Source organism: Pogona vitticeps, chromosome 13 (assembly GCF_051106095.1).
Source record: "Pogona vitticeps strain Pit_001003342236 chromosome 13, PviZW2.1, whole genome shotgun sequence".
Lineage (NCBI taxonomy): Eukaryota > Metazoa > Chordata > Lepidosauria > Squamata > Agamidae > Pogona > Pogona vitticeps.
In genome coordinates this window covers 19,010,490-19,024,086 of record NC_135795.1, presented here as the reverse complement: position 1 = coordinate 19,024,086, position 13,597 = coordinate 19,010,490, and the positions used below count along the sequence as shown (strand labels likewise).

General features: G+C 45.5%; 1 protein-coding gene across 10 annotated transcripts in view; it reads right to left on the bottom strand.

Annotated features, from left to right (window-relative positions):
• The window catches only part of MPRIP (myosin phosphatase Rho interacting protein), a 109,088-nt gene that overhangs the window by 47,315 nt on the left and 48,176 nt on the right, over window positions 1-13,597 (bottom strand). For 6 of the 10 annotated variants that reach the window (XM_078381284.1, XM_078381283.1, XM_078381288.1 and 3 more), the window contains exons 5-7: window positions 13,011-13,095; window positions 5,848-6,058; window positions 2,931-3,450 (exon numbers count right to left, since the gene is read on the bottom strand). In XM_078381284.1, the coding sequence (XP_078237410.1) occupies window positions 2,931-3,450; window positions 5,848-6,058; window positions 13,011-13,095 (816 nt within the window). The remainder of the gene's footprint in view (window positions 1-2,930; window positions 3,451-5,847; window positions 6,059-13,010; window positions 13,096-13,597) is intronic. The other 4 variants (XM_072982585.2, XM_078381285.1, XM_072982588.2 and 1 more) reach the window with 1 other exon arrangement.

Here is a 13,597-nt window from a genome sequence, read left to right as displayed (position 1 = left end):
AATCCTGACAAAAAGCCCCCCGTTTACTTTATATAAAACAGTTCAGGACTGGATTACATCCAAAGAATAATGTTAGCTTTATGCTTTGCAACCATTACTGAACAACGCATGAACTCCGGGGATGCACCAAGCCTGGAAATGGCTGAGTGTGGTTGTTATTTTTCAAACCAAAAGAAACAAAAGTGTCCGAATACATGCTTTTAGTTTGAATTTTGAGGTTTTTGAGCACATGGGCTTGAGGAGGGGTTTCTGCAGCACCTTCAGTGTGAAAATTGCCACTCCTGGAAGCCTCAAAGATTGGCAATATGTACTTTTCCACCAACTTTTAAAAATAAATACCCTGTGGGACCCAATCCGCTTCAAGCTTTACTTGAAGCCTGAAAGACTCTTCTGTCTTTGCAGGCAGCCGGAGGCTGAAGGGGGAAGTGGCTGGGGTGAGGAGTGGGACACCTGTCAATTATCAGAAGTTCAACGCTCTGTTGGGGGCTTCCCCCCAGCATTATTCTGGACTCATCTTTATATCCATCCATCCTCAAATGCCAAGTCCTTCAGGGAATATCGGAAGGCCCCAAAAATGCAGTCACTCAACAGCGGTCTGCTAGAGTGAACATGTCTGCAAGAACTCAAGGGAAAGCAAAGAGACCTGACAGCTTCCTCCCTCCAGTCCTGTGTCCCCCCCCCCTCGTCATTTCGTCTACAGGCCTCATCATGCCAAGAGAGAGATGGAGGGATTTTGAAAAGCGAGTTCAAACTGTTATCTGGGAGGCTTCTGGAATGTCACTCCAAAACACATGCACAGGACTGCATGTTTCCAGGACATAATCGGCCAGACGCCACCGGCATCATTTGGGCTGATCATCAGCAGTGCGACATCAGGGTAGGTTCCTTTTGTACAGGAACCACCCTTCCTAGAAGAGCAGGGCTTGCAAAGAACCTCTCCCAGCTCCTTAAGCTCGACCGTGTTGTAGGCAAAACTCTCCCCACCAACACAGGTTGGGGACGTGGGGAGAAAAACAAGAGGGCTGCATGGAACCTGCAAGCCACGTCCTATGAACCCTACAATATGGTCCACACCTGGGGCTTTTCAGGGAACGTGTGTGTGATGAGATGGGTTTTTAAGTTAAAATCTTTTAAAGGCATATGGGTTTTGTAATTATGAAGTGAGCCAGAGAGGTTCCATTTTGTTTCTTTGTATATAGTATCTGTGCTATGCTGACAAGTTGTTTTCTAGGCGAGCAGAGAGAATGTTATTCTGAAGGCCTGAGAAAGGACTGTGTGATTAGATAGATTTGTTGTGACTCTTTGAGAAACCACCATAAACCCAAATAACATCTGCTGTGTATGAGAAAGAATTCATGTGATGTAACAGGACTGTTTGCCTAGTAACGAACTCTGATTGGATGACATCGTGGGAAGGTGCATTAGGCCCTTGCCAGTTACTCTTGAAAAAGGAACTTTTTACCTATGGACTTTGTCTTTCCAAGACCGACCTTTCAGTGTTTCGTGACCTGTACTTCAGCCATATGGGACTTACCCTGATGTCTAGAGGGAGAGTTTGGTGGCCTACCTACATGGACTGGTTTCTATGCTTTGCTGGATTACTTTTGGACTTATGGGATTTTACCTAAGGACTATGCATGAACTATTTTCTATGGACTGTTCTATGGAATATTCTTTATGGACTTCTTTTCTTGGAATACTCCATATGGACTATGCTCTTGTAATTTTGTAAGGACTATGGTATATTTACTGGATTTTTCTTTTCTAAGGACTATGGAACATATAATGGATTTTTACTTTTGTTTAGGGATTTTTATTCTATAGGATCACTGAGGACTATAGCCTTGTTATAACCAACTTGGATTATTTTGTTTACTAATGATTTCCTGGACTGGAACTGTTTTTATTCTTTTTAATGGCTTTTTGGGTTTTTGAATACTTTTATATTTTTCATGTTTTCTTTGCCTCACTACATCTTTGTAACTAAACAGCACAATGCTAGTTTATTTGTTTTGGTTTAATTTGGTTTTGAATATTTAGTAACATGCTTTTTCTTTAATAAAATAAAGATTATAAAACTCATTTGGTTTCCTGAACAGTACACTTGTCATAGGGTCATCTGAGAGTGCTGCCTCGGCCTAGCTTACTTAGAGTCCTGTCAGTGGTGCAAGTTAAGTCTAAGGACTACAAAGCCCACTTGACCTTTTCACAATAATATCTGAGAGTACCAGGGTGTTCTTATGTGGGCAGACCTGCGAGAAGGAGTGTTGTAGCATGGCTGGCTGAATTGGACTCTTTCAGCTCATTTTAGCATGTGCAAACTCCTGATTGCTCTCTGTCCAAGCTTACACGTGTGTTTTCGAACCCGTGTTCGTCGCAGTGTGTACTCAAAATTTGCTTCTAACGATGAGGCCTAGAAACTTACTTTTTCTTCCTTGGAGAAAGTTAGCATTTTCCTGGCAGCATACCAGATACCAGAATCCACACCATACCAGAAAACCCACTAAGAAAGACCCTATCTATAGGTTTTGGGTGCATCACTACCCTGACCACTAACGCAGTGCTACACCTGTTCTACCTCCAAACGACCACCTAGTAGAGGGCTTCAGAATACCCAAGGAGATGTACACAGACATGTATTGCCTAGTTTGCCATTACAGGTCTCTCCGCCCCTTCTTAGAATAGACTAGTGGCACCATGAAGCACCATCTGACTGCTGAAGAGCAGCAAAGGATGTTCCATAGCGGCACCTTTCACCAAACAGAAGAAGAGACGGACCACCTTCATGGTTTACCCATCCACTCTCCAAAAATGGTCTTCCAGGGCCAGTTAACATTCACGACAGAGTCTTGAAAAAGACCACCTCCACCCACTAAGAGCCAACGGGCCTCTCGACGTTCAAAAGCCGCAAAGGGCCGTCTGTTCCTTACCTCCTTTCACTGCCGAAGAGCCGAACCACCTCTTCTCTTCCAGGGCTACGGGCCCGGGACCGTCGCTCTAGTCGCTTCTTCTCCACTTGGAAGGCGTCCCGGTTACTGATCCTAATGGCCTTGGGGACGTCGGCCAAAGTGGCGTACTGCCGGCTGGCTTTAAAGGCAAGGGGACGGCCTTGTCTCTCCACTCCCCTTGCCCCATCTCCGCCAGTGGAGTCCTTGTGCATGAAGGTGGGCCCACTTTTGGAGTCCAGAGAATTGAGAGAGAAGCTGTAAACCATTCGGCTGCCTGGCTGGGTACCTGAGGAAGGAAAGGGGCAGCTCTGCTCCCGGGAGGGTGATTTGGGGTCACTGTACCTGTTGTTGGGGGTGCTGGGGCTGGGAGGGGACGGTGGGGTCGGCAGCTGCTGCTCTTCGGGCTTTATGTCTTGCTTGGTCTTCTCCAAGGAGAAGTAGCCGCTCTCCACGCGCGTCTTCCGTCCACAGTCATTTCGGTCCCCATTCATGGCACTCTCGTCTGTTGGAGCAAGGAGAAAGAAGAGGCTGGCTAGAGGTGACAGAAGTGCCCTGAGGTGCTCTGCGGTGGCTTACGACAAACAAAAACAGGGATGTATGTAAGAATTCAAAGCTAAAAGGCAGTAATAGCCGCAGGACTAAGAACCACAGCAGCTCCAAGAGACGGCAAAGCCATTAAAAGAAGGAACCTTTTATAGTAACCACATGGACTAATGGGAATGTGTTCCTCAAGTAAAAGCTAACAGGGATGGTTTGGGAAGGCAGAGGCAACACAGAAAAGGGCTTCAGAAGCAGCAGCTAAAACCTACAAGCAAGCAAGCCATGGATCACGGGCAGAGTAGCCCCCACCCTCTTGCCTTCCCCCCCCTATTACCACATCAGCGCATTTGGGGAATGCAAAAGCACAAGAAGGGCGTTTTCTCTAAAAACAAAGTATACCTGGAATGCAAGTCTTACTTTAAAGAAGAATAGCATTCTCAGAAACAATCTGGAACTGTGATTTTTCTTTAAAATAGAGTGTGTGCCCTGAGCACGCCTTGTTTTCAAAGGAAAGTGCAGCTTTTTTTCGCCAGCCGTGTGGCAGTGAAGGTAGTGGCCCTGTGCCACGGTGCTTGCAGTTCAAGACAGCACCAGGTTTAGGAAAACATCTTCTACCGATTTCCTCTTTTGAGTTCTGCACGGATGATGCCTACTCTACTTTCCATCTTTGGTCCTGGATGGCTTTCGACCTTATGTGTAAATTAATGCACGTTAAAGAGAGAGGACCAAAAATTCATTTTGAGTGGAAAGCTATGTCGTTTACACATCCAAAGCCCTTCTGTTTCGCTCCTGAGGTTAAGGGGACCAGGTTTTTTTTTTCAAATGACACCAATGAGATCCCTCCAAAAGGATCTGATACTAGACCAGAATCAACGGGGACTTTCTTGAATTCAGCTCATAACATTCAGCTCCTTGCTCGGCTTCTGCATTTTTTTAATAAGCTACTACCAGTGACTCCTGCCTATTGAATACACCTCACCGGTTTGACTGGGGGGGGGGGGTAAGAGCAAAAGCAAGGGTGAAGGTTTGAATGGAGCCAGCTAAGGGGACGGACGTCAACCTTTTGCAGCTGGCCAAGCAGATGCAGCCTTCAGAGATTCCCTGGCGACGTTCTTTGTCTTAACAGGAACTGAGACCAGCTTCGAAAACAGGTTTGTGCTGCAGCTGTAGCCATTCTCTCCTGCTCATCTCATCTATCGGTAAATGGGCAGCCATTGCAAGCGCACCGTTTGGCCTTCCTTGCTCTCTCAGCAAAAGCAAACTGCCCCAACTCCGCAGCCTCCCTGTCACCCGGAAAGGATAAGCCATCTTTTCCTGACATCTCAAACATAACACATTACTTTCTGCCCTTCACACCTATCAAAAAGAAATGTCTACCTTGGTTAATCTAAATAGGCAATTTTTGTGTGACGCTTATGATGGAGCAGCTGTCTCCCTTGAGAGAGCGAAAAGAAAAACAATCACCGATGCTAGCCCACCCGACAGAAAACAGATAAAGCAGCAGAAAAACTTTGCTCCTTCCGGTCCTCCCTTGCTAGGTATCCGAGGCGGGAAGCGCATCGTCCCCAGCAGGAAGCCAAAGCCTAACTCTTATTGTTTCACACAGAACAATGCAACAGACGCTTGCAGACTAATCAGAAGAGATTAAAAAGGCAAACAGTGGCGAACGAGAGAGCCGAGACAGGAACCCACTGGTTGGGCTTGGCAACCAACGTGGAACATTTCAAAAAGTGTACCAGCCACTGCCAAGTCATGAAAGGCTGCAGTTTATTATCAATCTGGGGCAACGGCTGTACTGCACTATTGGGAGCAGGAATGGACAGAAGGCAAATATGGATGGATTGGGGTCTCTGTGCGATTTTCGGTGAGACTGGCAAAGGCTTCCAACTCTCAGCTGCCTAACATCTAAAAAACTAAATTAGGTTGCAGGTACGGGGGCATCACAAATGCTTGGAGGGAAATTACAAACACATCGGTTCTGGTGCAGATCACGAATTCATGGTCTGAGCTAGTTTTCAGAGACTAATTGTTGCATATTTTTTTAGCGCATGTCCACTATTCGCTCTAGATGGACTTTGTAAAAAAACAATTTAAAAGATTTAAAAAGTTTTTTAAAAACCTCAAGTGACAAACAAAGCTGATTCTGGAAATATATGTACCACCCTTTTTCTATAGGGAGTGTGTGTGGGTGTTTGTGTGAGTGTGCCCTTGTGTGAGGCGGATGTCCTCCAAAACAAGAGGGATTAAGGACAGAAACGAGGGCTGCCAATTCACCCCATCTCCAGAAACTCTGTGGATCTCAGATCTTCTGCAACCTGGCGGGACTTAGGTCAACTAGAGTCCACGAGTCAAGCTTTACCTTCTTTGCTTTCCAATGCCAGTTCCTTCAGAGAGCAGGCTGACGGAGCCTGGCCTTGCACAGGGCTGGGGGCTGGGCTAAGGCCACCGTTTCCATCCGGTTGGTCTTTGCCTCTCATTTCTTCCTGCCAAAGGGTTGACTTGGTGGTCGGGACCTTTTCCGCACTGGGGATGTTGCTGCTGGTCACAGCCATCTTTGCCGGCCCAGGCTCCTGGAAGAGAAGCAGGAAGCTTATCAGCCATAACATGTGTTCATGCCTACAGTTTTCATCTGTCACCAATGTTGGTCAACAGGACAACGCTCACTGTCTCTTGGTGCAGGATGCTGTGAAAAATAGTCTCATAACGTTTATGCACATGTCACAAGATCATCTACCTAGACTTTCATGGCTGGCCAACAGGATTATATTTGAACCATTCCCTTGCTCCGTCTAGCCCAGTACCGAAGGACAGTATGACTACCCAGGATTTGGACAGAATTCTTTCTTTTCCCTACCTGGAGCTCTCTCATGATCTCCTGCTCCATTGCTAACAAGGTCTGACCGTGCCTAGTTTCCAGATGAGCTCAGTGAGCATAGCATGGAAATAACAAACTGAAAATAAAGAACCTAAAAATGCAGATTAAAGGAAGCGGGATCAGAAAACATCTCAACAGCCATCTCTAAATTTGAGAAGGAGGGCAGGGTTCCAAGTCTGGCAATGGATCAGAATCAAGAGCATCATGAAGCTCTGACAGACACTCGTGGTTAGGTCTCTTAATGAGGTTTGGGCAATTACACAGCCTGGGCCCACACTATCTGTGGGAGTGGCTCCTCAAAAAATTCTGCTTTAAGATAGAGGTCATGCTCTGTGACCCACAGTGATGAGTAATTAAAAATAGGGTTTTACAAAAGAGAACAGCGCTGGGACAGCGTCACTAATATGGAAGGCTCTCCGCCTGTCTTTGATGGGTTTGAATGATCACATGAAGCCCACCTCAGATCTCTCGGGTGTCTAGATTTATTCTCTTTTAAAAACTCTCCATCAGTGTTCTGTTGCTGCTTCTTAGGATTTATTAGGCTATAGGGACTCCCAAGATGCTTCTGCTATTGAGGGCTTCTGTTTGTTATAGTTATAACTTGATATTATTTTATTTTCAAAATAGCAGATTTAAAAAATAAAACATTGCAATAAAATATTGCAATCTGGGAAAGGAAACTTTCTCCTGAGTCGCACCCTATTTTGTAAACATGGATTGGAATTTGAGTGTTTTTGTCTTTTACATATGTTTTGCTGACAGTTTTAATATTGTGCCCTGTCTCCTCCATTCTAGACCCCAGCATGAAGCCCCTTTCCACCTCAAAGTCAGAAGTGCTGAAGGCCACTGTAACATCTGTATACAAAAAAAGAGAAATGGTCTTATTTATAGATTTTGTTAAGCTGCCAAGTATAAAGGCTGCCACACCAGGGAATGGTTAATGAAAGACTTCCCGTAGGTAAAAGTAGGGAGGCATACGTTGAGCTTACAAAAGAGAATAGAAGAGCTTTTAATAGCCTTTCCTTAGAGGGCAAGAATCAGAAATTCAAAAACAGCAAAAATTAAACAAAATACAAGGCCTTTGTACCAACGTGATGGACCTGTGGACACCAAAAACACACTTCAGCTACTGACCAGGGGTAAGAAATATAAAAACGGGGCCTATAGATTGTTAACTGCCTAAACGCCTATGAAGGAAGGTGGCATATAAGTCAAATAAATCTGATGAAATACAATTCCACCCTGCCCCAATCTAGATCTTGTTAGAGTCACGTTCTTCTCACTCATTTCTCCAGGTCTTGAAGATAAAGCAACAACATTCCCTACTGTGGACCAAGAAGGCTCAAAATTTTATTTTATTTGTATTGTTAAGAATTTCAGGGCAATTTCAGCAAACATTTTGTAATGTAAAGTAAAGGAACAAGAAGGGGAGGTCCCAAAAGCTGTTTGTGAAAGGAAGAGGGAGCATCTCAAACATGCAGATGCTCCTGTTCCAAACTCTGCATGCTTTTGCTTAAGTCTGGAGTTCTTCGGAAGCTTTAAGCATACCGCCTAAATACCCCCCACCCCTGAAACAGAAGATTACACAGTAAAGCTCATAGTGAATTAGTTGTTCAATTTCCTACCAAAGGAAGAGCTACGAAGCATGCTTACTGGGTGGAAGATGCACAGAATCATCCACACAGCAGCCGTTTAGTCCCTGTGCCCTTCCTGGATGGAGATAATACCAAGGCACGATTAAATGTGGGCAGGCCTGTATCCAGATTTAACTACTATAACATGTACACAGACCAACCCTTGAAGACAATTTGGAATGTTTTGTTAGCGTCAGGAAGTTGAAATGTACTGACTCCATAGAATAAACACTGGTTTAAAAAAAAAAAAAACACAGGCTTTCAGTTCAGGCAAAAGAAAATTCAAGAGATGTTCTTGATTTATAATTCCCAATTATATCTTGGAACAGCCATGTCACAAGGCCCACCTGTTTCTCATCCTCTAAAGGTCTAATTTCAAAAACCCTCCTCTGTCTCCCTTCGTATTGTGAGGGGAAGTGACCGGCAGTTGGAAACAGGACCTTCTTGGTGGGGGCTTCACACAATCATGAAATTCCCCACTCTAGAGATCTGATTCCAACGTTGTTGTATTAAACATATGCACGCACACTCATAATTTTCCATCTGGATTTTATAGCAAGGCACTGCAAAGAGGAAGGACTGCAGAACCGTGAAGGTGGCTGTAGGAACCGGCCCATCATGAAAAGGGAGACATGAATTAATTGCTCTTGCCTCGTGTGGAAATCCCCCTTGCACCCATTCATTCCAAAAGCCGCTTTGCCTGGAGCCCAGGAGTGCATTGAAGGAGAAGCCAGGGGCATCCGAAGCCAATACGGAAGGGGCTCTCTCTGCTTTTTCATCCTCTCCCGTCTTATAGCCTATGAATCCCTTTCTCCAGGCTGTCTCTTTTTTTTCCTCCCAACAAAGGCAGATCACATTAAAATGTTGGCATCATGGCCAGAGCTGTGCCAGCACTTCTATACTTTCGGGGCATGGTTACAATCCGGAAAATGGACATGAATTTGACACAGTCCTCATAGCTTCCCCCCCCCCCACTGCCGTTGCCACCCAATCCCTGCTGGTAGCCAATGGTCATTCAGTAATGGGCGAGGCCACCAGATCTCCTCACTAGAAGGCGTGGAAGATGCTTCCAGCAGCAGCTTTGCTAAGATAATGTGCTCTGGCACAGGATCATCACCTTCCAGCACCCAGAAGATCTGAACTGTATTCAATACATTCTGCTTCACAATTTCTCTCTTTCTCCCGTTAAAGCCACAGGGGGAAGTCAATGTGCCGCTCCCCTGCTCAGCCTCCTGCTGGCTTGAGAGTTTTCACCTGGCTGTTGGCTGATCCTCTTCCCGAGAGGTTCAAAGCTGGACATGTGAGAATCTTCGCTTTTGGGAAAAGCGACACCATACATATCACGCAATGCTGAATTATGCTTCAAACAAGCGATTCTATCCTTGCATAAACAGCACAGAGAATGGTGGATCCCTTTCATACATGGAGCATCAAAAAATTTAAGAAAACAACATAGATTCAGCAGCTGACAGAACGGCAGGTTTAATGCAATCAACATTGAACATGATACAGTGGAACCTCTACTTAAGAACTTAATCCGTTTTGGAATGGTGTTCTTAAGTTGAAACGTTCTTAAGTTGAAGCAAAATTTCCCATAGGAATGGACTGAAAACCAATTAATCCGTTCTGGCTGTTTTTTTGTTATGTAGAGGTGTGTTCGTACATTGAAGCATTAGTTCCCATAGGAACTAATGCAAAGCTGGTTAATACGTACTCTACCACTAGGGGGAGAATTTTTTTTAACCTAAGATGACCTAAGGTTAAAAAAAGAGCAGGAAAGGTTTTTTTTTCCTGTTCTTATCTTGGATTTCTGTTCTCAAGTAGAAGCAAAATTTAGCAAATGGAGCTGTTCTTAAGTTGGATTGTTCTTAAGTAGGGACGTTCTTAAGTAGAGACCCCACTGTACTCCCTTCCCCTTCCCAGGAGATTCTTTCCTATTTGCTCACATAACCTACAGGCATTACAACAAAAGACCAGTCTCAGAACGGGCCATTATCTCCATGGAGCCCAGATCCTGCGCCCCAGTGAAGCCACCCACATGCCCCTAGCAGATCCATAGCTCTGGTTTGTCCAGAGATCAGATGAGTGATTTTTAAACACTGCAACTGCCAAGGACCTTCCAGATGATCTTCTAGAAACCCCAGAATGCAGCTACTTGATGTTCTAGAATATGACCCCCATCATCATGGACTACTGGCCATGCTGACGAAGGCTAATGGGGCTTTGTGCCAAGACATAAGGAGTGACCACATCAGGGAGAGACTGTCTTGGTCCATAGACCTCCTGCCTTAAAACCTAATTCTTTTAACCACTAGACAGATCTGAAAAGTTAATTAATTACCGAATCCAAGAACCTGTGGCAGCAAAGCAAACCTGATACACCTGGAATGGCTGGACTCTGAGGACTGCAGTCCACCAAAGCAGTTGTGCCATGCTCTTAATTCCGATACACCTCATGGGCGTGAAGTTATTCCCTACAACCATGTAATTCCAAGATCATTTCAGCACTGTCTGTAGAAGGGGCTCTGCTCTATGTCTTCGTTGATCAGCTTAAAGAGGCCTCACTTCCGACCACAGCCTCTGAGTCCCTGGGAGGAGTATATGGCCCCCCACTCAGTCCCAGGAAGAGCAGAGGCCAAGGGGTCCGAGAGCAGGGAAAGCAGGCAGCCTTTCCCCTGGAAGAGAAGCCCCAGGCAGGCAGGTGGGGGGGAGGAGTAGTAGCTCTCCCCTCCCTCCCCTTCCCCTCCCCTCCAGTCTTGGACAAAATCCCATCTCATCCTTCAGTGCCCAAAGGGAACACTGCGGACGGACGGGGCATGTTTTCATCTGTCCTGCTTTCTACAGGGACCACCTCCGTCTCCAGAAACAGCCCCTCACATGGGAAGACGTCAGCAGAGGCTTCTTCTCGCCTCGCATCTTCCCTCCAAATCCTGCCTACCTTATTTGGTGTTCAGGAGCTCAGATCCTGTCAGGTTTCCAAGAGGTTGCCTTGGAAACAAAGCATAATCCAAAAAAAAAAATTGATATTATCCAGCCAGCTCTTTTTCCTTTTTAGTTCTGTTTCCAAAAACTGGGGAAAGGGGTGGGTGGGTGAAGAGCTGGGTTGAGGCTGTAAAAAGTTTTCTTGCTGCTTTTCTGCTGCTCTTCTCGTTTTTTGGCCTTGGAAGAGTCGTGAAGGGAGGGAAGCTGAGCAGGTTGGCTCTTTTTGAACCCGTATGCGCATAAACTGCACATGCACGCAAACACTCCAGTAAAGACCATGGGAGGCAAACAGCGCACAGAGAAAAAGGAACGCTCCATACTTCCTGAAAACCCCCTTGTAGCCCTAAAAACTGTACCTAAGGTCTGCCTAGCAGGGCTGTACAGATTTTGACATAAGTCACCAAGGCAACATTTCACCCTTAACTGAAGAATTTCGAGACTTTCAACAGAATCTCTGCCAGGGAGTGTGAACAATGCTGAGATAGATGGGACAGTAATCAGACCGACTGTAAGGAAGCTTCCTGTGTACTTTATGTCCCAAAGACTAAGAAGAAGACGATGATGAAGAGGAGGAGGAGGAGATAGCTATTTTGGTTGTGTTGCGAGTAGGATTAAGACCCTGCAAGATTCTCTCACCCAGCTCTCTGTGGGAGGCTTGGGCAGGAAAAAATGAGTCACAGTTCTGCACCAATATATATATTTTTACCATTTATAGTCATAAAAGCAAACTACGCCTTTGCTGGGTCCCCAGAGAACACACTCCAGGCCCCAAAAGATCTAGAGAACCCACTAAGTTTTTGCGGTAGCCTATTATCCTCCGATCTATCTCCAGGGGCCATCTTATGGAGAGAAATCAACATATTGGTAAATTTACTCCACCGGAGAAGCTTATCAGTGCTCAAGAATCTTTCCTCTTCCCTGCTTTACCTTCTATGGTAGAATTTATTCTGATCCTTCTTCTGTCTTCTTTTCGTGAAAATGAAGAAAAGGTTTTGGCTGATTTGAGAGTATACGTTGGTTTCTACTTCACTTTGTCCTCCCCACATTTTGCAGCTGGGGGGCTGGGCAAGCCTCGTGAAAACTTCAGTATGAAAAGAGTTTGACTATTTTTTTCCAAAGACACATACTGCACAAGTACATCAGTGTGAAAAAAGGTAACTACGTTATGACGTAAGAATGGGACAACTCTTAAAACCTTGCTGGTATGCATTTCAACACAGAACATCCCTAGCATGAGATGAACAAGATTGGCCAGGCTTTTAGACAAGGTTGAAAAGGGAGAAAAGACTCACTTATTGAAAGACCACAGACATAATCTATCCGAAATCAAGCTTTTAAATTTCCTCTTGGTTCCGGGGTGGGCGGGGTGGGGGGAGGAATGGGACCAGACGGACAGACACATGCCTTTTGACATCTCCCAGTGAAAGTGTGACGGCTAGATTTTGCCCCATACATTTTGTGCATTTGCCAAAAGACACCGCGCACCTCTGCTCATACTTCCCATAACACACGTGAGAATTCCTGGTCTGCCCTGGTTCTGATGACGAGCAGAATAATTGCCCTTGGCCTGGATCCCGACTTAGCTATGAAATTAAAAATGTAAGCAATTAAAAAAACAAACACCTTTTCCTATTTTTGAGTGCAAAAAAGGGACTGAAAAAACTGCAATTGGGGAAGGATAAGTACCCTCTGAAGGTATTTTATGGACCCCTTTTTTAATTAACTCATTTACGCAGTGTTATGTATTTCACAATCCTGCACCACACAGAAAAAAAAGCTGAGGATATAGTTTAGGAGGAAGGTCTTGGCTTCATCATCACTGTAGAACTGCAAGCTTGGAAGGCACCTTATGGATCATCCTGATGCTCAGGAAAGGTTGCTAGCCCTCCTAGGTGTCAGGAACAAGGGTGGAAGGATGTGGGCAACATGATTACAAATTAGCAAATGCTTTCTTGGTTTGACAGGCAGGAGTTCCCAAGAGAGTTCTGGACTGTGTAAACCACAACAAGGGTGTGTATATGCTAAGCTTACCTGTGGGGTTGGAGGCTCTACTTTCCTCTTCTTCTTTTGATTCTGCTTGTTTGTCCTCGGGTAGACAACTAACATCTCCAGCCACCTGCGGGCAAGAGAAAGAAGACAAAGTAAGAATGAGGACAAGGGAAGGAACTCCAAGAGTTCCCCCTTTTCTGAGATAGTTTGGGCCGGCTGTTTCAGCACCTCTGTCCAAAGAAGTGTGGGTGTCTTAGATCTGTGTGCCCACAGGGTGGCAGCTGAGCACTCCACACATTTAGGATCCACCACTTCAAGGCAAGGGATACACAGAGAAAGTTGGGTGATTTGGGAAATAGCAGAGAAATGTCTCACCAGAACTCTGCTGTCTACCCCCACCACGCACCCAGGCAGCCATTGCTTTGGGGGGGGGGGGGAGAGAGAGAGAGAGAGAGAGACATAGCTCAGCAACTAACATACTGGTGAAGGGTCTCTGTTTTCATTCAAAACACCTTTAGGCCTTGGGAAGCTAGGCTTAGATTAACTCCACCCAAGATGAATGCAGTAACAGCCTGTGTCAGGTAGCCCAGTGGTCCAAACTGAAGCATCGGATTGGTGGTGGTGGGCAC